At 32.1% G+C, this 27,486-nt stretch overlaps 1 protein-coding gene across 2 annotated transcripts; it reads right to left on the bottom strand.

Moving 5' to 3' along the window:
• On the bottom strand, positions 1-27,486 carry LOC134680654 (pescadillo homolog). 2 transcript variants are annotated; one of them, XM_063539782.1, is made up of 17 exons: positions 27,377-27,486; positions 24,622-24,701; positions 22,372-22,525; positions 20,979-21,088; positions 20,573-20,700; positions 19,780-19,823; positions 17,990-18,079; positions 17,511-17,627; positions 16,744-16,809; positions 16,202-16,291; positions 15,106-15,239; positions 8,569-8,694; positions 4,636-4,820; positions 2,913-3,011; positions 1,746-1,825; positions 978-1,154; positions 1-126 (listed from the first exon to the last, which is right to left on the bottom strand). In XM_063539782.1, the coding sequence occupies exons 1-17, from the start codon at positions 27,398-27,400 to the stop codon at positions 43-45; spliced, it is 1,788 nt and encodes a 595-aa protein (XP_063395852.1). In that variant the 5' UTR covers positions 27,401-27,486; the 3' UTR covers positions 1-42. The 2 variants fall into 2 exon arrangements, with proteins under 2 accessions (XP_063395852.1, XP_063395853.1); XM_063539783.1 differs by having other exon boundaries at positions 2,913-3,005.

Genomic DNA, 27,486 nt, shown 5'->3' with positions numbered 1-27,486 from the left:
TAAAGTCCTCTTAACAAGTTTTATTAAATAAGACATTTTTATTTAGGATGTAGATTTCCTTTTTCTCTTTCTCTCTGACTTTTTTGACAGTTCAATAGATTTCCTTTTGTCTTCTAAAACCTTGGCCTGAAAAAAATGAAAAAATAATGAAGGAAAACCGAATGCAAATAAGAGGAACAAAATTTCATAAATGGCATGAACAAAAGATGCACAGCCCAAAAATTAAACCAATCACCTGTAATAACCTATCCTAAATCTTAATATTGGTCACATCTTTTACAAATGACCATTCATATGATCTTGTTTTGGTAAGCTACAATACAAGTGTCCTTTCCTCAAAAGTTCCATCACAGAATGTGACTCGTCATAAACCTTTAACGGCCATGAGGAAAACTACAGATGCTACTAGTGGAGCAGGATTTGCTTACATTCGAGAGCACATGATAGTATGCAATGTTTTTATGGGCATTGGGAATCTCTAGTTTTCTGTGCAGTGTTTTGTGTATATGTTGTCGTTTTTCTTTTTTCTTTTTAGGCTATGAAATGATATGTTTTTCTCTGACTTAAAGATTATGTTTGTTCCTAATATCTGTCTTGATTCACAATTTATATTTTCATATTTCAAGAGTAAAATATTGATATTTGCAATTCTCACATAAAGCAGTCTCAATTATAAACCAAAATAGAGCAACTGTGATTTTATCTATTATTGTAGGTACCAATTTTAGTGATCGAGAAAAAATTGAATTTTCATCAATATTTTTTTTTAAATGTTTGGTAATGCCAAAGTTTAAACATGTCTATGAAAAAAGTGTACTTTGTTGAACATGTATATTGGAAGTTTACATTCATCCAAGAAATCTACAAAAATAGGTATCCCACACATAATAATGAATCCACAGAGCATTTCATATATCATGTCAATTAGGTTAGAGAAGACAAAAACTACTCCTCTGTTGAAAAAAATCCTAATATACCTCCTGTGTTTTCTTCTTTTTAGAATACATCATCTTGTCATATAACCTTTTCTTCTTTTTAGGGATCATCATTTCTGCTAGTCGTTTTTCTTCTTTCGTTTGTCTTTGTAATCTCTGATCAACATTGTCAACCTCCAATTCTCCTGCTTTCACCGACATAGAACGAGTGTTTAACCCCTAAAGAATAAAACAAAGTACAGCGTTAATTGACATAGAATGAGTGTATAAATCCTACAGAACAAAACAAATCATTACTTTTACTGTCAGAACTGATGTTTAATTCCGTAAGAATTATTTCATAAAAGGTAAGATGAATAATAAGAATGTAAAAAAAACTACCTTAAGACTAATTGAGTCAAATTATATGTATCTTGCTTAAATCAGTTTTCTCAAAAAATTAGCTCAATTGATTAGTATTCATTTTATAACCCTCTATCTGCAGTATAGATTATTTAGGAAATATATATTTAAGATTCAGATAGCATTTATGAATCTTATGTAGACAAAATATGCAACTGTTGTACAAATTATAAGCCTGGTATCTTAGTTAATTCTTTATTCCCTTCATTTTTTATCAATCATTGCTTAAATATAAAAAAGAAGATGTGGTATGAATGCCAATGAGACAACTATCCACAAAATACCAAAATGACACAGACATTAACAACTATAGGTCACCGTACTGCCTTCAACAATGAACAAAGCACATACCGCATAGTCAGTTTTATAGAATGTCAATAAGAATTACACCGTTTACTATCATCTTACCTTTGTTGGTACTTCTTTCTTTACACTCTCAGAAGTGTCAAGTTTTCTCTTCTTTCCTTTCTTTGTTGGTTGTTCTTCTTCTGAAAATAAGAACAAAATAATTACAAAATGCTTCTTAATTTGTTCATTGAATACAAGAACATTGCTTCTTCAACTTTTAAGTCATACAAGACTTCTGGTTTTAAACTTGCACATAATTTGCATAAGAGATACAGGGACAGGACAATAATTTTTGTGTTGATAGAGACTCTCTATATAATATGAAGCAGTGATTGTTGTGGCCAAGAAACTTGAAATTGATAGTTAAAAGCAAATACACTTTATTTATAACATATGTATGCTAATAGTATACAGAAACACAAAAATGACGGAATTTGACAGAAAACAAAAAAATTAACAGACTTCGGAAAAAATGAGAAGGCTTAAAAAATTGTCCCGTCTCCAAGTACCGATGAATTTTGATTAATTTTCTGAAATTCTTCAGACATAAAAATCTTTTTCAAAAATTCTCCCAAAAACAGTTTACTTTATACTTTCAATGAAGCAGTAAATGCCTTGATTTTTTGAAGTGTGTTCTTGTAACTATAAATTCAAAATTTGGAGATGTTTTAATTATTGCGAAAATTGTGACTTTTTGAGTTTTGCAAAACTAGAAGCACACATTTTATAATTAAAAGGCTTTTTTGTTTGAAACTTCACTGAACTTACAATTTTTAGTATAAAGGTATTTACATATTAGGTATTTAGCTGAATTTTGTCTCTAAACGACCTTAGAACATTTCGAAATAACCTTTTGACGTCAAGCACCGATCACTTTTAATTTTGACATAAACTTTTTAAATTGTGATGTCAAAGTTACCAGAAACCAGTGTTATCTTGTGTAATAGAGGACAAATTTACATACAAGTATAAAATAGTTCTATTTTAGTTTCGTGTGTACAATTTGAAAATTAGTATGGCGTTCATTATCTCTGAACTAGTATATACTTGTTTAGGGGCCAGCTGAAGGACCCTTCTGGGTACGGGAATTTCTGGCTACATTGTAGACCTGTTGGCGACCTTCTGCTGTTGTATTTTCTACGGTCTGGTTGTTGTCTCTTTGACACATTCCCCATTTCCATTCTCAATTTTATTCTATTGCATTATTAAATTGTTACAGATAATAACCTTCACTTTCATCTTCTTCCTCTTCTTCATTTTCTTCTTCATCTTTGTCTTCCTCATCTTCATCTTCACTATCTTCTTCATCTGACACAACTTCTACACCTCAAAAAAGGAAATAAATGTAAACTCCTATACATATTATTTTGTCATAATTTAGATGTTGAACATGTTAAGACCTTTCTGTAAAATTTAAGTATTATTTACTTTAAAGGTAGAGTTTGTGGTAAACTTTGTCCACAAAAAAAATATGAACTTATTATGTAGTCCTATTTAAAAATATCCATGAAATAAAAATCAAGTGGTAGTTTCTGGATTATAAATCATAATCAGGATTAAGTCATTTGATTAACACATAAGAAAACTAAGAATGAACAATACAAGATCCACTGGGTCAATTACAGTCGATTGCAATGTTAGTATTAGCTTAAGGTTATATCTTTGGTTAGCTTGCTTGCTAGCTGAACTTTGAAGTCATTATGAGTTAAGGCATACAACCCTCCTTCCAAAGTAGTCTAGTCCTACATACAGATAGATTGGTTATCTGTTGGACTAGTCTACTCTTAAGGTCAAGGAACAGTAAATGGGCTATGTTGCAAATTTTGCTAAAAATTTGCATACAACCTTGGCTCGTTGAACTACAACTGAAAATCGAAAAATAATACATTTATCTCTTTTATCATGTTTATTATCTGAAAAATTGCAGATTGATTTCTTTTAATATGAGTGAATATTTGTATAGAAAGCACATAAAATCGGCGAAAACCCTTCTAAAATTTGTCTTAAAATCGCCAAATCTCTAATTCTACTCCATAGAGTTTTCTTAAAAAACTATATATTGTTGACACATAAATTTCTGTTTTAATGATATAAAATAATCATAGGGTCACCGACTGCGTTTTTTGTCTAATAATCAATTTGTTACCTTGTTGGTAGTGAAAAACGTCAAAAATAAACGTTTTACGGCCTGCAACGCAATAACGTTACGATAATTTCGACATTTTGTTGGATTTTTTCACAAATAACGCAACTTTGAATGATGTATACCGTAAAAACAAAGTCAGTGACCCTATCTTTATTTTGCATCATTATAACGAAAATTTATGTATCAACAACATAGTTTTTTTAAGAAAAATCTATGGAGTAGATTTAGAGATTTGGCGATTTTAAGACAAATTTTAGAAGGGTTTTTGCCAATTTTATGTGCTTTCTATACAAATGTTCACCCATTTTGTAAGAAATCAATCAGTAATATTTTAAATGATAATTGAGATATACTGTGGATTCATTTATTTTCGTGGGTACCAATTTTCGTGGTTTGAGAAAAACTTACATATTCGTGGATATTTAATTTCGTGGTTTTGGCAAAGTCTACACTCATTCCTTTACAAAATTTGTATTTCGTTGAACATTTGAATTCGTGGTTCTCTTGTACCCACGAAATCCACGAAAATTGGTATCCAACGAATATTAATGAATCCACAGTATACATTATTTTTTCTATTTTCAGATAAAGTTCATCAAGCCAGAGTTGTATGCCAAATTTTACGGAAATCTGTGACATAGCCCATTTACTGTAACTTGACCTTAAAGGAGGGTAGGTTAACTAATCTAATAATGACTTCATGGTTCAGCTCGCAAGCCAGCTAACCTAAGATATTACCTTTAGCTACACACTCATTGAAATCAGCTGTAAAGATTATTTATAAATACATATTAAATGTAATACCAGAGTCCGTAGCTGCCTGTCCAGTCAACTGTGATCTCCTCTCTGGAGGTACGTAATCTCCCTCCTCTTCCTGAACAAATGGTGACAAATGTGGTGGAAGGACAGCGCCAATAAAATAGTCCTCAACAGGAAGTAGTGCTCTGGAGTTTATACAATCAAATACCCACTGTGGCTGGTTATAGTATCTACAGAATAAATATCATATTTGTTTTAAGTTTAATTTTTGTTTTTAAGTCCTCTCCAAGAAGATGTCACTGAATATATATATTAGCATTTTAGCTCACGAGTCACGAAATATGACATGTTAGTTATTGTAAAAAGAATCTTTAAGGCCGTTCAGTTTATCAAAGACTTTTTGGTTTGGTGAAACACTTAAAAAAAAAATTAATTTATTGCTGTTTATTTTGTTATTGAAATCCTGTGTGATGACCTTATTATTTGCTATTATTCTCCCTTTTCAGTATAACATCCAGGGGTGTGGAAATGCTATGCCCGACTCATACATTTGAACAACCGGACAAGTAATTATTTTTGCCTGGGTTGCCCATGGACAAGTAAACAAATATAAAAGACAAAGTTCAAATCCAACAAAAATATAGAATTAATTTGTACATGTATCAAAATGTATAAAGATGTTAAATTTATGTAAAAGAAACCAATGGTCAGCGAGTAAAAACACCAATGTTCATGACGATAAATATTACATAATACCGAAAATAGATCGATTAACAAAATAAATAAAAATAAGTATGCGAACCCGAGTTGTGTAACATTGCATTGGTTTTGTCCATTGATACGGGATCAACGATTAGGTTTTATCCATCATGTACCGGAAGTGTCATTATATAATCTTATATGATTTTGTATCGAGATTCAGATTGATAAATACTTTATAAAACACCGGGCAAGCATGACAAAAGAGTAATGAGTCGAGTAAAAAACCTAAAACGCAAATGGAGGATAAGGTGTATTAAAAAAAAATACGGAAGCGAGAATTTCAGACATCGTGAATATCAGATTGCACCTGGCAATCTAGGATGGAAATTCGGAAAATAAATTATTTTTTTGTCTTTATATTTATAGATCAAAGTTCAACATTATTTGTTATCAGAGTGGTAAATAGAAGGGATGGTTTAATTGCCCATCAAGACAATTATAAAAAAAACCAACAACAACAAAAAACAAGTGTGTCAGTTGAGAGAAACAGCAAAAAAATCAATTTTATCCATTATTTAATTTCAATTTCTTCACTCACTGTCGTCTAATTTAAATTAGTATATCATTATATGTACCTAGGCTACTGGCTACAATTTTTATTCAAAAACTGCTGCAAAAATTACCTTTACATGTCATTTCATTGGTTGGTTTGCTGTAAGGTTTCTGTCCCATAGATGTTAACCTACTTTCCTAAATTTTACACATAATAAACAAATGGATTTCATTTGTTTGTGATGCAAAACAGTGCTAAGAATCATATACTAACTACAATCAAAAATACTTCAATATTTATTGGGACCATCAGGGTAAGTAAATTTGTTTCCAGACAAGTGAACTTTACAATTTTACTTGCCCAGGGACAAGTGCCCACAGCAAATATTTCCACACCCCTGACATCATAGGCTAAGTGATTACCAGTTTTTGTTTTTTTAGGAAAACTTTGTCTTGAGTAATTGTTTAGAACTGATTTAATATTCATCAACAAACAGTAAGTAGGTGTCTTGATGGAACATTATATTTTCTCTCAATCAACAGTATGGTGCATAATTGTTTTACTATATGGAAAGGTATAGATCCTAAATTTCAATCAAAGAGCTGAATAGCTCTGAGGGGAAAGACGGACCTTGTTTCTATTTAATTATGTTTTTGGAAAGGGGGGGGGGGATCTTTTGATAGTTTTCATATGAAGAATGAAAAAGAGAATAGCTAGAACATGTAGACAGGTTGACAATATTGAAATCAACTGTTGTTTATGTAATTTCATTTCCTTAGTTTAGGATTCAATTTGGACCAATGGAAGAGATCTGCATCTTCTAAATCTAAACATTTGATTAAAGTTGATAGCTAATTATCTAAAACTCAACTGAATTCTGTCATTTCACAACAACTACAATATTTTTTGAAATCTTGATTGTGTACCAATGAATTGCAGGCTAGGGCCATTTTCCATTTTTTGTGACAGTTCTCTTGGATTTTTAAGTTTTTTCTTTAGAAAGTGTGGACTGAAAAATCTATACAGTTTTAAATTTCCATTGTTAAAGTTCTGAGTTACAACTCTCATCACAGGGAAACAGGTACTAATAAAAAAAACAATATGAGTGATGTAAACTGTGTGAAGCTTGTTTCCAAATCTTAATTTTGAAATATTTGTAAATAATAAATATGTTTAAAGTCATAAGAAACGAGTGACCGGTGAAAAATTATGTTCTTCCAATTCTTGAACCAATGCATACACACATCATAAACTTAGTCTTCTGTGCACGAATTTGTCATTTTTTTCTTGTAAATTTCGTATAATCGTCAATTTTTTTTTCAATCGGTCAGTGTTGTTGTGAAAATATGGCAGGTAATTAAAGTTCGTGTTTTGAAGCCGAAGTTTAACGATGGTCACCTGTTTGTCAACAATCGACAAAAAATAAACAAAAATGCATGGAAAAAGAGCACGTGTTTAACATGTGTATTCAGATAATAGTTTATTTTAAGGACATCCATGCGTATTGTGATCACCGGAGTTTTACGAGATGGGTTACACTGAGGTCACTTTGCATGCGGAAAATATGTCAGGGGAATTGGTTGCTGGAAGCAAGCAATTAAAATAAAGTAAACTTCTTCTAAAAATGAATAAATTAAAGAATTTTCTTCAGAAAAAAGTATATGTACATAAGTTTTATAATGAAAACTATCCATTGAGTTATAAAAAACATTTGCATTATTTTTTTTGATTTGAGGTTTCTTATGACTTTAAACTACAAAATGCAATTTTTTTTTTTACCATTACAATGATTATGTAGGTACACAAAAATTTAGTTTTAATAGAAGAATACTAATCCAATGAAATGCCACATTTAAAGTTTTTAAATACATTAACTTTTAATTTAGTGGATAATTACTCATCAATTGAGGTTCTCCTGAATTGGAGGAAGATTCTCAGAATTTTTACAGAAAAAAGTGGTCTCACTTATTAGCGACAAGAAGAATTTTAGCGACAAGAAGCGACAAGAAGAATATATTTTTTCTTGTCGCTAAATAGTCTTCTTGACGCTTCGTGTCGCTTTTTGACGCTTCTTGTCTCTAATTAGTGAGACCCGAAAAAAGTAATAAAATTGTTCCTTTCCCCTGTCTCATGTAAACCCACGATCTTTGTTTATTTTGAAAGTTGTTGACCTACAAATTAAAGTATTGCATGTTGATGTTTAAATCATCTACAGTAAACAATATTATGTTTAGATTTAACAAATACAAATTTGTAATTAGTGCACAATCTCTAAGAATGATTTAAATAACCAGTGAACTGGTGAAGGATATCCCTGCTTCTTCCAAGAATGACGTCACTATAAAATACAAAGAAGGTTGGATATATTTAGAATATCTCGTCATACTAATTTTTCGGATTGTAAAATAAACGTAAATAGTGTAAAGGAGAGTTCAAGTTACCATAATTTCGTGAGAAACAGAAGGGAAATGTGTAAAAAAGTGTTTAAAGTCAAACTATTCATTTCTGGGTCTCCTTCTCTTCAATCTAAGTAAGATTTGTTGGGGGGTTTTCCACACTATAACATGTATAAAAACAAAATGAATGATGTGAGGGAGTGTCACTCTGGTCAACCCCATAGGGGATTGACGGTTTGAAGCCGTCTTTCCCCAAAAACATACAGTTTTATATCTTGCTAAGTACTTATACTGACTGGTGATTTCTGTTTTTAATTACTATATTACCTTGACAGATACTGGTTTGGCATTTCTGTTCTATCAACAATCTGATGTGTAATGGTTTCATCATCTTCTTTATATGTAGACCCCACACTAACTGTGTGACACCATGATACTTCACCACCAAATGACCTGTTATAATATAAATAATATGTTTAAAATATTACACTGTCAATATCTAATATAACTGATAAAATAAAGATATATTTACATATACTCTACATCTTGTACCTACAACACTGTAAATACAGTGTCTTTTTCAACTAAAATCAAATTTTCATTTTTGTAATATGGAGAAAAATCCTGTTTAATTCCTTTAAAAAATGTAAACATACAAGTTTAAATTATTGCCATTAATACACTGTTACATTTATTGCAAAATTTAAAACACTGCAATAATTTCTGAATTCACTGTATTAACCCATTCAAGGCGTATGATGCCATAAGGCATCACCTTGGTACCGCCGTATGATGCCTTAATGCATCACCTTGCTACGGCCGTGTGATGCCATAATGCATCATGGAAAACGAAAAATACTCTGACCTACTTTCAGTTTTAATATCAGATCAATTACGTAAAGCTGTAAAGCGTACGTTACCACAATGTGTTAACAGGTTTCAATTATTAATATTATGTATATTTGCGTTCATGATAAAATAATATGCCGCCATTTTTTCAATTTTGTTGACATGTGTAGTCAACATGATCGCTTTAAAAAATGAAAGGTCATTACCTTAAAAACAAAATATTTAAACCATGTGTGTACCGCTGTTTTAAAAATTAATAATATTTACTTATGACTGTTTAATAAAAAAGATAAGCCGGTAATGGCTGTCTCTTTCTTCATCATCTTCGCATGTTGTTGATTTACGCTCTGTTGACGATCGAAAGTTTACGGTTTTTTGCCGACAAATAAATTTCACACGACCTGTAGGTGTTCTCCCAAATAAGGAAATCCATATTTGTATGCAGCCAATCAAATTTTCTAGGCTAAAAGGCGGTTCTATAGTAAAATTGTAGTGAAAAACGTAGTATTGTCGTCTGGGAAAATTAAAAAAATGTCTGAATCTTCGGATGACGAGTTTGACGGATTTTCGCCAAATGAAGTTGATTTAGCTGCACAGCGGTACAATGATAGGCTTGAACAGCTTGGAATAGGTGATTTAGATGTTGTTGAAAGTGATAATGAATTTTCTGATGAAAATGACCCACTTGTTGATGAGGCTGGTGACCGTCCTGCTGAAGCTGATGGGTGGCATACAAATTTTGATTATTATGAGAGGGGATTACCACACATATTTTTACCACGTGGAAATACTGGTCCTACCACAGTTTTAGATCCAGATAACGAGCCTGTTGATTTTTTCTCATTGCTGTTTACCGATGCCATTTTGCAATACATCATACAGGAGACTGACAGGTATGCTAATAAACAAATTCATGATCATCCTGATGAAAACAAGTCTCCATGGATTACACCAACTGTTGAAGAAATGAAGGCTTTTCTAGGTTTATGTTTCTTAATGGGTATCAATGTAAAACCAGACATAAAATCCTACTGGAGCACAGATGTTATGCTGGAAACCCCCTACTTCAGTAAAGTCATGAAAAGGGATCGCTATATGCAAATTATGCAATACATCCATTTTTCAAATAGTGAGCAAGCCCCACAGCCAGGGGATCCAAATTATTCTAAATTATACAAAATTGAATCACTAATGGATATGTTCACAGATTCTATGGTTAGCCAGTATATCCCTAAACGACAACTTTCAGTTGATGAGGTGATGGTTCCATTCAAAGGACGACTGTCTTTTAAGCAGTATATGCCAGCCAAGCCTACCAAATGGGGATTAAAATGTGGGCGATAGCAGAAGCTAATACAGGATATGTTTCCTACTGTCAGGTATACTGTGGGAGAACAGATGGTGCAGCTCCTGGTCTGGCAAACCGAGTAGTCAAAAATTGTATTGAAAAGGCAAATATTATAGGGCAAGGGTACCATGTTTATATGGACAATTACTTCACTTCTCCCACCTTATTTACAGACTTGTTTCAACATTTTAACACTGCTGCATGTGGTACTGTACGAATAAATAGGAGAGAGCTTCCTAAAGATATAATGAAGAAAAACCCTGAAGGTGTAACTAATCGTGGGGACATGCAGTTCAGACAGAAGGATGCAGTGGCTGCTGTTGTATGGAAGGACAAAAAAATGTAAACTTAATTTCAAGCATACACGATTTCTCAGTAGGTGCAGTGCAGAGAAATGTGCAACAAGCAGATGGTATTTTTCAACAAGACATACCATGTCCACAGATGATCTCTGATTACAGACAATACATGGGAGGGGTTGATAGGGCTGACCAGTACATGCAGTACTATGTTTTCCAACACAAAACACTGAAATGGCCTAAAAGGATTTTCTTCACAATGATAGAAATGTTGAAATTTGATGCCTTTAGGCTTTTTCTGGCTACTCCTCATCATCAACCAGGCCCTGGTAAGAGACCAACAACCTTTTTGAAGTTTTCTAAGGCAGTGGCAGCAGAACTGATAGGTGGATACACAGGTGGTTCAGTTCGTAAAGGCCGTCCAACACTTGTCCCGTTGATGACTGTCTTACACAGAGACACTTGCCAGGTTCCTTTGGAAATAAAAGTTGGTGCGATGTCTGTCACATGAGAGTGAAAAATAATCAACAAGACACGCGTAGACAAACAAAATTCGGCGGTCTAGATTGTGGAAAGCACCTCTGTCTACCAGAGTGTTTCACGGTGTTCCATTCTGTTAAAAATTACTGTTAGTGTTATAGCTATGTTGTTAGTTCCAGACAATTTTGAATTTATTGACTTTACCATTTCAATTTGCAAATTTATTTATTTATAAACTATGAAAAAAAAAAAATCAAAGAGCTGAAAGCTCTGAAGAAAAATGACGCCACTGTCTCTTATATTGGGATAGTTTTTATGCAAGTCTTGATTTTCACATACCGTAATTAGTTTAACAATGCAACATGTATTGTAAGCATATAATTGATATTCGTATATGTGTGTGTGTGTGAAGTGAAGGTGACAACTGGCTGTTTTTTTAAGACAAATGAATAGGTCAAGACTACCTGAATTGTACAAATAAATACCGTAGAAAGGCTTGTATATTTCTCACTGGTACATAGTCTGAATCCGGGTCCGTTCGCTTCCATTCAATTTGGGCCCACTCATGTTCACCCCCTTTCACTTTCACACCCTACATGTTCGCACCCAATCTTAATTGGTTTTGTGTTTAATAACTCTGTAAGCAAGTGTTTTCTTATAAGTATAATTGTTGTCATTGTCTCAAAATAAAGTGAGACAGCATTTTTTTTGTGTGTTGAATAAATCTTAATCATGTTTTGGATAGCGTATTGTTAAAAATAATAATAATCCTTTCTAAATAAAGTGGTATTTTGTCAACGTTTTATTTTGTGTTGAATAACTCTTAATCATGTTTTGGTAAGTGTATTGCTATAACTTTGTTTCATTGACTTGTTTCAAAATGAAGTGAGATTCTGATTATGTTTTTTTCTGAGTGTTGAATAAATTTGATCATGTTTTGGTTATATTATCAAAGGGACCAAGCTGTTAAAAACAATTATCTTTTGTGTTTTTCCTTTAAAATCTTCAATGTTTTATTCATACCAAGCTATAAATACATTCAGTATTTACACCAAAGCAATTTAAAACAACAACCATGATTTTCCAATTATTCAACTTGAATTTGAATTAAAATTGGGCGTGAATGAGTAGAGTGCGAACGGACCTTGGGTGCGAATGTGCGAACGTGTAGGGTGCGAAAATGTATTGGGAGCAAACAGACCTGATACCACATAGTCTGAACCCCCTTCTCCCACAAAATATTAAGTAAATAATCTTTTAGTTACGGTTATCAAAGGTCTAATGAAACTCAGATAATTTGAAACATTTGTCAAAGAATTCTAGTCAAACCGGCACCTAGTTAAATTGGCACCTGGACAAATCAGCACCTGGTTAAAATCGACACCTGATATAGTCAATTCGTCACCCATGTTAAATATATATTTTTAACAGTATTTTAAGCAAAAAGAGTAAAAATAAGAAAGGGGTTGCCTGAATTTTTTTCAGTATTTTAGCAAAAAGAGTTAAATACTAACTTTCACATTTTTGGGTGTTCATGTACATTTTGTATATATTTATTTTTCTCAACTTAATGACTTTTTTGGTAAATTTTTAAGATATATATATATATGAGTAGTCAAAATAATTATTACGTCTGGCAAGGCTTTTTTAATTTTATTCTGGAACACCTTCCTATGACAGCAAGGCTATGTAAATTTTTTTCTGGGACGCCTTCCTACGAACGTCGCAGGAAGGCGTCCCAGACAGAATAAAAATAGCCTTGCCAGACGTCATAATTATTTGGACTAATACATGAGATATTGGATATTTTTCTGCATTATTTTAACCAGTTGAGCATTTTACAGGATTGTTGGTTTAATGCTGTTTAAACTTTACTGAAAAAAAACCCTTAAATTTGCTAATTATTTGGCATGAAAGTTTGATTTAACCAGGTGCCGACTTGACTTGTACGTTTCAATTCCTCTGCGATCATTTGCGGTATTTTCTTGAGAAAACCTATTTTCCATCACCAAAGAGAAGAAGACACTGCTTTAACATGATTCTGGAACGCTTCATGATTGTTAAAATAAGTTTAATTCACTCAAAAAACATTTTTAAAACTTGCGATGTTTAAATAGGAAGTTTCAAAAGCACGTGTAAAAGAAGAAATTAACCGGTGAGAGTGGAAATCCGTACATGACCGATATCACTATAGTACGACTTTGAAAGTAAAACAGTTCAATCCTTTTGTAAAACGGCCTTAAATATACATATCACATTAATGTTTGAAGGGTCTTAAGCTTATTCAAACCATATAAGTCGGTATGAAACACCAAAGTGGAATGAACAATAACCGATTACATTTTGTAGTTTACAAATTCTAAACTGGTTCCCGTCAAACTACAACACTTTGCTCGAGTGTAGTGGAATACAAGCAGAAACCAGTTAGTTTGTAAAATAGTAAATATGAAACCGAGTGTAATCTGGTTCCTGGCTGATTACTACACAATGATCATGCATAATGATAACACAAGCAGATTCCAGTTTGTATGGAAAATAGTAAATACGAAACCAAGTGCGGTAGGCAGAGAAATGCAATGAAGTTCAGGTCAGCAGTAATGGAACAATGACTGCGTCATTTTCCAAAAATGACTGATGAAGGATTAATTTAAAAAGATGGTATCAAGAGACATTTTAAAATAAAGAAGGAATTTTATAGAGAGATCAGGACAACAAATAGTAGTATACTGGACAATGAAAAAAAATTTAAAGACTTGAAAAGAGGCAAGTAACAAAAAAATTTTAAACTGTTATTTTTGTTTGTTACATAACCTTATAGCAGTTTAAAAATTAAATCAAAATAATAGTATTTTTTTGTCAAATATCTAATTGTTCATTTGATTTTGATTTTTTTAAATGTATTTTTTTTTTATCTCCTTAAATTGCTATTAGGTTGCATGCCTGTTACTTAGTTTGAAATGAATATTTTCAAGGAAGGTAATTAACTTTGACAAGTACAGAGATTATTTGTTTAATCATTGAACAAGTACAAATTTTTATTTGTCATAGAACCGTAACAAAAAATTCTGTTTTACCCAAGTGACTTAAAAACATACGGCAACGTATTTAAAAAGAATTGTCGTCCGCCAAATTACAATTGAGTTATCTCTCTTTAATTGTTGTTGACATGAACGACGCTTTGCAAATGGCGGATTTCAATCGCTGGTAATTCTCGTGTTGTCGTTTATCGTCTTCCGAATCAGTTATGGTGTTGTCATAGACATTTCATCTTATTCTTTGTAACAAAAAGAAACATAGAATGTAAGTTAATATCTCGGAAAGGGAACGGTCAGAAGAAACTCTCCCCTTCGCAGACATGTATTTGTAAACATTCAGTTATAAAAAAAAATCGTTCGTCATAGAGCTAAACTGTTGATATTTCTTCCGTTTCATATCACTCTAACCACACCACAACTCAAAACAAGTAAGGTACGACTTAACCTTTAAATATTTTAACGAAAATCGATCTCAAATAGCGTTTATTGCTGTTTGAAGTTCCGAGACGATTTTTTTACGAGCAAATGTCAAATTAATCCCGGCCACGAAACTGCTTGTGCTAATAAATCTCCGGCTATACGAACGCGCCAAAAAAAACAATTCTGTACTGAAAAGTGTAAAACATAAACACATACAGATTGTGCAATTCAGATTTTATCACAATTTCTTCCAACTTCATATACAGATATTTTATTTTATTAAATAAATATGATTTATATAAGAATGAATAAAATGCTAAACTAACTAAGTAATTTGTGTGTGTTACTTTGCTTGGTTTTTATCAATTATAAAAACCCTTCTTCCATGCCATGTTGTATATGTAACTGTGTTATGCGTAAAAACTATATCTACCTTATCAAAAATACTAAGGTTTCTCTGGGAACTTCCCTACTCAAGTAGAATTTTAATCCTTTGAATAAATGTTGTAATTTTTTCAATTTTTCTGCCTCCACCTTGACCTGTTCTAATCGATCTGGATCATCTGTCTGAAAAAGAAGAAGAAAAAATAACTCAGTTTTACATCTTTCTTTTACACATGATAAATATTTAACTACCTTTATGAAAGAGGATACATATAAACAAAATAAATTCTATTTAACAGGGATAAATTTTTCATTTTTGTGATAATATTTTAAACTAGAGGCTCTAAAGAGCCAGTGTCGCTCACCTTGGTCTATGTGCATATTTAACAAAAGACACAGATGGATTCATGACAAAATTTCTTTTTGATGATGGTGATGTGTTTGTAGATATTACTCAACTGAACACATGGAACACTCTTGCTGTTAACAATATATCTATCTATAATGCAATTTGACCAGTAGTTAGAGAGAAAACATTATGTAAAAATTTACCAAAATTTACATAATTTCTTACTTTGCTGAACATTATTGCTGTTCACAGTTTACCTGTATCTATAATAATATTCAAGATAATAACCAAAAACCGCAAAATTTCCTTAAAATTACCAATTAAGAGGCAGCAACCTATCAATCACTTGTGCGATTCATCTGAAAATTTCAGGACAGATAGATCTTCACTTGATAAACAATTTTACCCCATGTCAGATTTGCTCTAAATGCTTTGGTTTCAGAGTTATGAGCCAAAATCTACATTTTACTCCTATGTTCTATTTTTAGCCATGGCAGCCATCTAGGTTGGCTGGCTGGGTCATCGGGCACATTTTTATAACTAGATACCCCAATGATGATTGTGGCCAAATTTGGTTCCAGTAGTTTTAGTGAAGAAGATTTTTGTATAAGTTAACAGTCGACGCTGGACGCCAAGTGATGAGAAAAGCTATATATGGTAAAAAGGAAAAAAAAACCCTAAAAATTAGGGAAATAATGAATAGAAAATTGGAAGATTGAAATTTATCAAGATTTAACTTGTGTATTTCACTCAAATCTTACATCACTAAGACACTAAAGATTAAAAAAAAACATACATTTTCTGAAGGGAACTCGTCCATTTGTATTTCTTCTTCTTCACTGCCAGCATGAAGTGTCTGTAATGACTGACTTAGAGCTGCTAATCTCTGAAAGACAAAAACATAATCACTGAAGAGAAGCTGCCAATCTCTGAAAGACAAAAACATAATCACTGAAGAGAAGCTGCCAATCTCTGAAAGACAAAATCATAATCACTGAAGAGAACCTGCCAATCTCTAAAAAGAAAAAAACATGAGAACTTGTTAATCTTTATTAACCACACTTTCTCCCCTGCTTTACTGATCACGATCATAAGAATTATATTTTTGTTGAAAGACTTTAGCTTCTAGATAAAGGTTTTACACAAGTATCATGAAAAACTTACTGTTCGCCAAAGAACCATGAAAATCTGGTCCTTCCCATACATATCTGCTCCTTTAATTGTATCATCTGTTTTGGTTAAGTTATGTAATAAAATCTTGATATATTTTTTTTGTGTTTCATGTTGCATTGGTATTGATGTACATCCCACATTTCATTGCATACATATAATTGTTACCTCTTCATGTTGTTCTCTGAATTCAGCATTCATCTTTGTTTTGACTTCTTGGTCTTCCAACTCTAACTAATCAAATATATAATTAAACATCAATAAAGACTGAAAATTAATTGTGATTTTTGAAAGTTCTCTTTTCTTTACTTTGCAGAGCTCCCCTGGCGAGTAAACTGTTATAACATAAAAAAAATCTCAAATTCATATGCAAAAGGAAAGGGTTTTAAAATTACTATTGAATTGTTCCACTTTTTTGCATGACATTTTTTTTCCAATAGCTTACAATAATTTAATTTGATGTTGCTCATTGTTCAAGGCCATAATTTGACCTATAGGTGTTAAACACATGTCATTTGATCTCTTTTAGAGAGTAGTCACATTAGCAATTATACTACATCTCCATTTTTTTGTATTGGCTTAAGTTGATGGATGATATGCCTTTATTTAAAAAAAGTAGGAAAAACTATCATTTGACTATCTTTTACTGTGGATTCATTTTTCTTCTTTAGATACCAATTTTCCTGGATTTCGAGGTTACCCTGCACCCACAAATTTCAATGTCCACAGGAATGAATGAAGAGTTTGGCAAAAACAAAAAAAGTAAATGTCAACGAAAATTGCTAATTTTTCACAAAACCATGAAAATTGGTACCCACGAAAATAAATGAATCCACAGTATATAGTTATCATTAAGTCCATCCTTTGCTTATTATTCAAAAGGAGTTTAATTGAATGGCCCTTTACTAAGTCTACTTATCATGCTAATGGCTTACCTTTGGGGGGTAGTGAAGGTTGAAATCTGTGTATAACTTGTAATTTACAAATCCTAATAGTGTGGTATAAAATTCTGTAAACGTCTGCATAATCTTGTAATCAACTTCTGTTGGGTGCTGGAAAGACAGAAATAAATATTTCTACTTTTAGTATGAGTTTATAAATCAAAATGCACTGTCTGAAAATTTGAAACAAGTGGATAATGTAATCTCTTTTCTTGTTTTTTATTGGTTCAAATATTAGCCATTATGTAATTTACAGAGAAAATAGGCATTTCAACCATGTCAACAGTAAAATTGCAAGTCTAACTTCTTTTTTTTAAATTGAAATTTATTATTTGTTGAACATAATGACAAAAATTTGCGATGAACTATTTTGTTCAAACCAGACTTTTTCTTTAACATGTTTAAGTGTTGTCCATTTCAATAAATCCTGATGATTTTGATATATCTATGTTCATTTTTAATACCCTACTTACATCATAACCCAGTTTGTGTGGTACAACCCATGATATCGTCTGTCCCATTATCTCTGCTTGGTAGTATATTCCTTTGATAGATATAAATACCTACAAAATATGAAAAAAAATCTAAATCTAAATGTTTTAGACGTATTTCAATTTCAAATAAACCTAAAGAAAAGAAAAAAATTACTGTAACCTAGACAATAAATGTCTTTAAAATTAAATTGCTTTAGCTACGAAAACGAACTACCTGTCAGACTGAAAATATGCTTTAGTGCATTTTTTTTAAGAGACTTTTATTGTTATATCCAATCTGAAAATACAAACTACTCTTAGATCTGTACTTAGTGTCTCATTGTTGTTGGGACATACATATATACAAGTTCTCAGCCATGTCCACACTGTGTATTATTTGTATTTGTATCCAGCTGATGAGTAAGCCTTTTTAAACTGATTTTTATAGTTCGTTGTCATGTTGTACTGTTAAACCACTGTCCCAAGTTAGAGGGAGGGTTGGGATCCTGCTAACATGTTTAACCCGGCCACATTCTGTATGTATGTGCCTGTCCAAAGTCCAGAGCCTGTAAATCAGTGGTTGTCATTTGTTGATGTGAAACATAATTGTGTTACATTCATTTTTTGTTCATAAATTAGGCTGTTAGTTTCTCCGTTTAAATTGTTTTACATTTATCATTACAGGGCCTTTTTAAGCTGACTTTGTGGTATAGGCTGTGCTAATTGTTGAAAGCCGTACAATGCATAGATGCCAACCCCCTTTTGACACAATCAGTAACAAACTATGAAATTTTCCGTATTTTTGAAAAGTCTTCAGTAATCATTCATAAACATGCACTTACCAATAAAAATTACTGACGAGTGGTTGCAAGGTGATGTGCACTAAAATTTGTCGTTTAAAATGTTGTCTGTAGTATGTATTCCATTAATTAATTGTTCAGATGTTCTCGACTCGTACATTTTCGTTTTGTCAAGGAGAAGTAGAGAAAGGGTGAAAGCTACTCATAAAATGCAAGTTTGCCTTTTCGGAAGTCAGTTAGTTACTCGACAATAGGTTGATAACTCCTGAGAAACCGGAAGCATTACATTGGCGTTTTCTAAATACCGGACCAGGACGGAAAAGTAATGATAAAAATCCGCGTTTTACAAAAAAAACGGCGATGATTGGTAATCTGTAACTATTCGACTTTGACCGTAATAGCGTAGTTTTTATAGCATAATCGGAGAAACTACGCAAAAATCGTAATGGTTGGCATCTATGTACAATGACATATAGTTGTTAATTTCTGTGTCATTTGGTCTCTTGTGGAGAGTTGTCTCATTGGCAATCATACAACATCTTCTTTTTTATATTCAATGAATGAAATGGACAGATTTTTAGAAATGTGAGTCAGGTCACCTAAGAATAGCAGCACTAATTTTAGTGACAGTGAAACTGAAATGCTTCTAGAGTCTTGCCAGGTGTTTGACATATATAAAATCTAACTATCTAAAGCAAAGAAATAGTTTTTTTGTACAAGTATCTTGAAGATGGGAATGCAAATTAGTTTTTCAATTTTGATGATCTGCATGTTATTTGTATCACTAAATCATCATCAGATTGATTTTTTCATGACATTAGGACAATCTGAGTAAACTTTTTTGTTATTGAATTAATTCAGATGAAAATTGGAAATCACATACTGATTAAAAAAATTCTTATTAAAGTTCACGGAAAGTATAATATAACTCATTAGACAAAGCAAATGCACCACATATCTCTTTTTCATCTTTATCTAAAATATACTTACTTTTCTCAATGATTTTGATGCAATCACATAATGCATAAACTCCACTACAAATACAATAAATATTGTTATCTTAAAATAAAACAAAACATGTTTACTTCTCTAAATCTTAAAATAAATTGATTCAAATAAATATATTTTTCTCTCCTATGTTTTGTTCAATAATGGACACATATGGAATGTTTTATCATGCAGAGTAGTTTTATTCATTTTCTGACCTAGTTTCATGCAAATATGTAATCAAGACATTCAATTCCTTTTTATCATTCATACAATATACAACAGGTTGCCTTGACAATATCAATAGACCACTTTCGAGTTCATCCGTCACCGGAAAAAACTCCTCAATTATACGTGCCTTTGTGTGTATTTACCAGATAGAGGGGGTCGCCTGTATCCCTGCACTATTTACGTTCATCAAGCGTCTTTGTGATCATCATTGTGCAGGATAAACTAGAAATAATGGTTGTTCTGTAGGTACTTAATGACAATTCCCTCATGACAGCAACGCTGATTGTCAATTTTGAGAATTCAATTGGCCGAATAATTCGTACAATATAGAATTATAGTTTTCCAACCACTGGCTCATTGAAAGGGAAGTGACGACGCCCCTAAACGCACAAATGACGTTCACTAAAACCAGAGTTTTTGACGGAATTGCATCGAATGTTGTCTATTAAAAAGTGTATTAATCAACAAATTCTGAGTATGTTCTGTTCAAAATTGAATCATACAATGAATTTTCCTGAATATATTTTCAGAAGAAAAATTTGGTTCATTGCTATCTGGTACATACCTGTTAATCTCCTTGACAGCAGTATGAAGTCATATGACGTATGTGCTGTTTTAGGAAATGTGGCAAACAAGAAACACATGGACAGACAGTCATCAACATCTCGTAGGGCATCAATAAAAGAGGGATACCTGAAAAATGATATAAAATTATTTAGAATGTATGTACTCTTCTTAAAATGGAAGAACTCATGTATAAATTACAATGCATTTGTTCTTATCATAATTGAACTATTCATTAAACATTGTGAATAAGTTATGTCCTGTGGTCGAAATTTTCATCATGCTTTAATACATGTAATATATGGGTCTTATAGAAATTTTACAGGCCTCAAGTGTTAGAAGGCCTTTGACCAAGTGGAAAGACAAACTTTATATTTCAGTTTAATAAGCCCGTTTGTTATTTTTACCTTTCTTTAACAATGTGATCAAGTTTATATTTAGGTTTGTTAGCCCTGATTCTGTTTGCAGCATCTGTATTCCTCTTGTTAATGGCTTTCTTCAACCTTCTCACAAAATGCTGAAAATAAATAATGATTTTTTTTTTTAAATACTCTTTTGCTCTTACATGTCATATGCACATATCATTAAATATTTAATAAACAATAATTGTGTATGTAGGTTATTGTATCATCAGAACTTACCATAATCATGATAATGGATAGTTTGAATTCCAACTGCATGTTTCTTCTGGACTTACATGTACCCTCAGCTATCAGACATAATTCTTCATCTATTTATAGATGAACACAATAGAGGATTTCAGATAAAATGTTTGAGAAGTCTGATTTCATTATAAAATGAATATTGAACATTTTATATCCTTATGAATTGATATTCAAAAGCGAATTTGAGCACTTCACTTAGAAAATCATTAGACGTTTTGGAAACACTCATTTGTGATTAGAAATCAAGACCCAAAACTTGATGCACCCCTATGAAATCACAATTTTAAGCACTTTCAAAGGATTTAATTCTGCCTTCAAGGATGTTGATAATTTATACCTTTGCATTTGATATGTCCACGTCCACTTGTATTTGTTTTATTTGTATTTTTATTCCTCTTTTGAGTTGAGTCTTTTTCAACTAATTTTTATGTTGTACTGTTACACTACTGTCTCATGTAAGGGGGAGGGTTGGGATCCTGCTAAGTGCTAACATGTTTAACCCTGCCACATTCACTATGTATGTGCCTGTCCCAAGTCAGGAGCCTGTAATTCAGTGGTTGTCATTTGTTTATATATTACATATTTGTTTTTTGTTCATTTTTTGTATATAAATTAAGCCGTTAGCTTTCTCATTAGAATTGTTTTACATTGCCATTTGAGGGCCTTTTATAGCTGACTATGTGGTGTGGGCTTTGCTCATTGTTGAAGGCCATACAGTGCTAATATTGTTAATTTCTGTGTAATTTTGGTCTCTTATGGAGAGTTGTCTCATTGGCAATCATACCACATCTTCTTTTTAACATCATGTGATATATATATTTACCTTGAACTCTCTGAACTTGTTTATGATTGGTTCATGAGATATATAGATTTACCTTGAACTCTCTGAACTTGTTTATGATTGGTTCATGAGATATATAGATTTACCTTGAACTCTCTGAACTTGTTTATGATTGGTTAATGTGATATATAGATTTACCTTGAACTCTCTGAACTTGTTTATGATTGGTTCATGTGATATATAGATTTACCTTGAACTCTCTGAACTTGTTTATGATTGGTTCATGAGATATATAGATTTAACTTGAACTCTCTGAACTTGTTTATGATTGGTTAATGTGATATATAGATTTACCTTGAACTCTCTGAACTTGTTTATGATTGGTTCATGAGATATATAGTTTATATCTTTAGCGAAGTAGTATGTCTTTGGTGCTGTACTGCCTTTACCTACTCTCTTCTTGTGTCTGGGTTCATGTGGGTAGATACCTTTCAGTATACATAACCGCCTGAAATAAACATAATTATTTATTGTATTAAGGTGGTACCCAGCACTTGCACTAAAATTAATTTGGCTCATTTAATTTTCATTAAATATTGTCAAAGTACTTACTTTGACCCTTTAACAAAAATATAAAAATTTCAAAAATTTTGAACCAACCGTTTTGTCAGAAAAATTACACTAGTTATATAGCAGTTTGACAAACACCAATTTTGATCATTGAGAAGCTTAATAATCCTTTTACAACACATACATGTAGTAATTAAAACGTTTAGCTGACTTTACAGAGTTATCTCCCTGTAGTGTTAGGTACCACCTTAAGTAGGGTAACATACTTAGTAATTTAGTTGTTATCAACTGCTGTGTTATGTTTGTTTTTGTCATAAACTAAGCTTGCTTATGTTCACTATGCTTCTGCATAATAATGAAAACTAAGATTTGTCTGTCTTTTTTTCAGAATTTCCCATCTTTCATTCTTTCAGTGGATTGTTACATAAATGGGGATCATTCAATTAAAGTAATAAGAAACCTCAAATAAAAAAAAAAATGCATATGTTTTTTATAACTCAATGGATAGTTTTCATTATAAAACTTATGTACATATACTTTTTTCTGAAGAAAATTCTTTAATTTATTCATATTTAGAAAAGTTAACTTTGTTGTAATTGCTTCCTCCAGCAAGCAATTCCCCCGACATATTTTCCGTATGCAAAGTGACCTCAGTGTGACCCATCTCATGAAAATCTGGTGATCACAATACACATGGATGTTCTTAAAATAAACTATTATCTGAATTTACATGTAAAACACGTGCTCTCTTTCCATGCTTTTTTGTTTATTTTTTGTCGATTGTTGACAAACAGGTGACCATCGTTAAACTTCGGCTTCAAAACACGAACTTTAATTACCTGCCATATTTTCACAACAACACTGACCGATTAAAAAAAAAATGACAATTATACGAAATTTACACGAAAAAAATGATAAATTCGTGCACAGAAGACTAAGTTTATGATGTTCGTATGCATTGGTTCAGGAATTGGAAGAACATTATTTTTCATCGGTCACTCGTTTCTTATGACTTTAAAACAAATTCCTGATGTATAAAGCAATCAGTCTTTTACACATTGTTTCATTATGCATGTAATGTTGTTTCTTTTTCTCCCAATTTTGTATATCTTTTAAGTAACAGATGGACTATAATTTAAGATGGACATGATGGAGGGGCACAATAGCCATAGTTCTGACATCTAGCATCATCATGATCATTCATACTGTAATCAAATTTTATTAGCAGTATGGATTTCAATATGTTTTTCATTATTTTTATTCAAGTGTCTATTATATAATTGTATAGAAAATGTAGCAATGAAAACAGTTGGAGTATTTAAGTTTTTTTGTTAACATGGTTAAAGTCATGAAAGTGTCATTTGCATAATTACGGAAGGCAACATGTTCCAAACCGGATTTTCGTAAAGTTTTTAATTAAATTTATTTGATGATTTCCCTCCTTATGTTCTATGTACACAAAACAGTAAAGGATGAGTAGATTAAAAGTCATGTTGTTATGTTGATGTGTAATGCACATAATCATGATAATGAATCAAATTATTTTGCAAGCTTTTGGATCTCTGTTGGTCTAAAAGATCCTTGTGTATTCATTTTTAATCCTTGGCTTTAAATATCTGGGTTTAAGGTGGTACCGAACACTTTCACTAAAATTAATTTGGCTCGTTAAATTTTCATAAAATTTTGTCAAAGTATTTACTTTGACTCTTTAACCAAAATATATAAATTTCAAAAATTTTGAAACTACCATTTTATCAGAAAAATTACACTGGTTATATAGAGTTTGACAAACATCAATTTTGATCATTGAGAAGCTTAATATTCCTTTTACAACACAATGTAATTAAAACATTTAGCTGATTTTACAGAGTTATCACCCTGTAGTGTTAGGTACCAACTTAAGTGTTCCTCATGTTCCTGGCGGTAAATCTTGAATAGCAATAATGATGCATCAAATGTGTACGTATTATTTTTCATCATATACATTTTCAACAGAAAATAACAAATCCCAAAACCTGTAAGTTACACACAAACCTAAAATCAGCCAAGTTGAGTTGTAACTTTTTAATAGCTTGATTCCTTGAAATATAGGCTGTTGCTGAACCACTTTCATACTGAAATTAAATGATACATATTTATCAAATGACTCTTCGATGTGTCTTCATTTCTACATGTGTATAAAAAAAAATTTGTAAGACACTTACCATGATATCTCTATCTCCATGATCTCTAATCCTACATGTATATAAAACAATAAGAGTACAATGTAAGTACTTTCCAAAATTTCAAAGTTTCTAAGTGTTTTCAACAGTGAGTTAGTTGTACTAATCTTATTATTAGCTCACCTGGCCCGAAGGGCCAAGTGAGCTTTTCTCATCACTTTGCGTCCGGCGTCCGTCGTCGTCCGGCGTCGTCCGTCGTCGTCGTCCGTCGTTAACTTTTACAAAAATCTTCTCCTCTGAAACTACTGGGCCAAATTTAACCAAACTTGGCCACAATCATCATTGGGGTATCTAGTTTAAAAATTGTGTCCGGTGACCCCGCCAACTAACCAAGATGGCCGCCATGGCTATAAATAGAACATAGGGGTAAAATGCAGTTTTTGGCTTATAACTCAAAAACCAAAGCATTTAGGGCAAATCTGACATGGGGTAATATTGTTAATCAGGTGAAGATCTATCTGCCCTGAAATTTTCAGATGAATCTGACATTCTGTTGTTAGGTTGCTGCCCCTGAATTGGTAATTTTAAGGAAATTTTGTTGTTTTTGGTTATTATCTTGAATATTATTTCAGATAGAGATAAACTGTAAAAGGCAATAATGTTCAGCAAAGTAAGATCTACAAATAAGTCAACATGACCAAAATGATCAGTTGACCACTTTAGGAGTTATTGCCCTTTATAGTCAATTTTTAACCATTTTTCGTAAATCTTAGTAATCTTTTAGAAAAATCTTCTCCTCTGAAACTGCTGGGCCAAATTATTTGAAACTTGGCCACAATCATCATTGGGGTATCTAGTTTAAAAATTGTGTCCGGTGACCCCGCCAACTAACCAAGATGACCGCCATGGCTATAAATAGAACATAGGGGTAAAATGCAGTTTTTGGCTTATAACTCAAAAACCAAAGCATTTAGAGCAAATCTGACATTGGGTAAAATTGTTAATCAGGTGAAGATCTATCTGCCCTGAAATTTTCAGATGAATTGGACAACCTGTTTTGGGGTTGCGGCCCCTGAATTGGTAATTTGAAGGAAATTTTGCTGTTTTTGGTTATTATATTGAATATTATTATAGATATAGGTAAACTGTAAACAGCAATAATGTTCAGCAAGGTCAGATTTACAAATAAGTCAACATGACCAAAATGATCAGTTGACCTCTTTAGGAGTTATTGCCCTTTAAAGTCAATTTTTAACCATTTTTTCGTAAATTTTATATATCTTTTACTAAAATCTTCTTCTCTGAAACTGCTGTGCCAAATTGATCCAAACTTGGCCACAATCATCTTTGGGGTTTCTTGTTTAAAAAATGTGTGGCGTGACCTGGCCATCAAACCAAGATGGCCGCCACGGCTAAAAATAGAACATAGGGGTAAAATGCAGTTTTTGGCTTATAACTCAAAAACCAAATAATTTAGAGAAAATCTGACATGAAGTAAAATTGTTAATCAGGTCAAGATCTATCTGCCCTGAAATTTTCAGAATTGGACAACCTGTTTTTTGGGTTGCGGCCCCTGAATTGGTAATTTTAAGGAAATTTTGCTGTTTTTGGTTATTATATTGAATATTATTATAGATATAGGTAAACTGTAAACAGCAATAATGTTCAGCAAAGTAAGATCTACAAATAAGTCAACATGAACGAAATGGTCAATTGACTCCTGTAGGAGTTATTGACCTTTGTAGTCAATTTTCAATCTGCTTCCTTTGTTTAATATTCACATAGACCAAGGTGAGCGACACAGGCTCTTTAGAGCCTCTAGTTTATAATCATAATTGACTGTACAAACTTCAAATATATATTTAGTGAAAGCAAGCTCAAAATAGAGGAACTAGAAATGCTCACAAGAGATATGTGCTACATTTGTACAAGATGCATAACTTGAGACTAAAACTGATAAGGCCAAATAAAATAATATGTGTGTTTCCTGTTTCATCTTTGAAAAAAATAGGGTAGGTAGGTAGGGATTTTTTTTTATTTTACCATTTTTTTTTACATTGAGTCTATGGGAGAGAAATCCTGACTTTAACAGTGCTTATTGAAAAATGACAAAAAAAACTTTAGGGTAGGCTATTTCTAAGCTTAAAATATAGGGTAGGTAGGGAAACAGGAAACACACATGCTTTTTTTTTTGGCCTAAGTGTTGACAATTATCACTTAACTTAAAACCTTTTATAAAGTCTATTTTAGATTTAAGCAAGTGTATATATTCACGGAGTGTGTATAAAGTTAAAGAGGGGTGTTCCTAACAGAGAAAGCTCATACACTATATCAATAATATCATACCATCCATACCATATCTTCTTATTTTGATATAATGAGTATTATACCTAAACGTTTATTTTTTTATAACTGTAAATTGAAAACTGTTCTTGGAGGGTATAATACACTACCTTCATCTTACTCTTAGAACTGTGAAAAATGCAATTATGTTTTCATCTCCTATTTTTCATCATTTCATGCTGGTTTTTTTAATGTCCATTTTACGTGATTGACTTCATCACAAGTTTGTGTAAAGTTTTTATTATAGAAACAAGTCTTAATATCGACTTTTTGTTCATACGTACCTTCTTTTTCTTCTCTCCAACCATTTTTAGTCTGTTAAAACACTACGACACGTGTTTGATGTCAACACACTGTTTTCAAGTTCCGGTAAAAAGGGAGGTAATTAGGAATG

The sequence above is a fragment of the Mytilus trossulus genome, chromosome 8 (assembly GCF_036588685.1).
Source record: "Mytilus trossulus isolate FHL-02 chromosome 8, PNRI_Mtr1.1.1.hap1, whole genome shotgun sequence".
NCBI classification, from domain to species: Eukaryota; Metazoa; Mollusca; class Bivalvia; order Mytilida; family Mytilidae; genus Mytilus; species Mytilus trossulus.
Note: the sequence above shows the minus strand (reverse complement) of the source record. Positions and strands in the feature narration are given on the sequence as shown.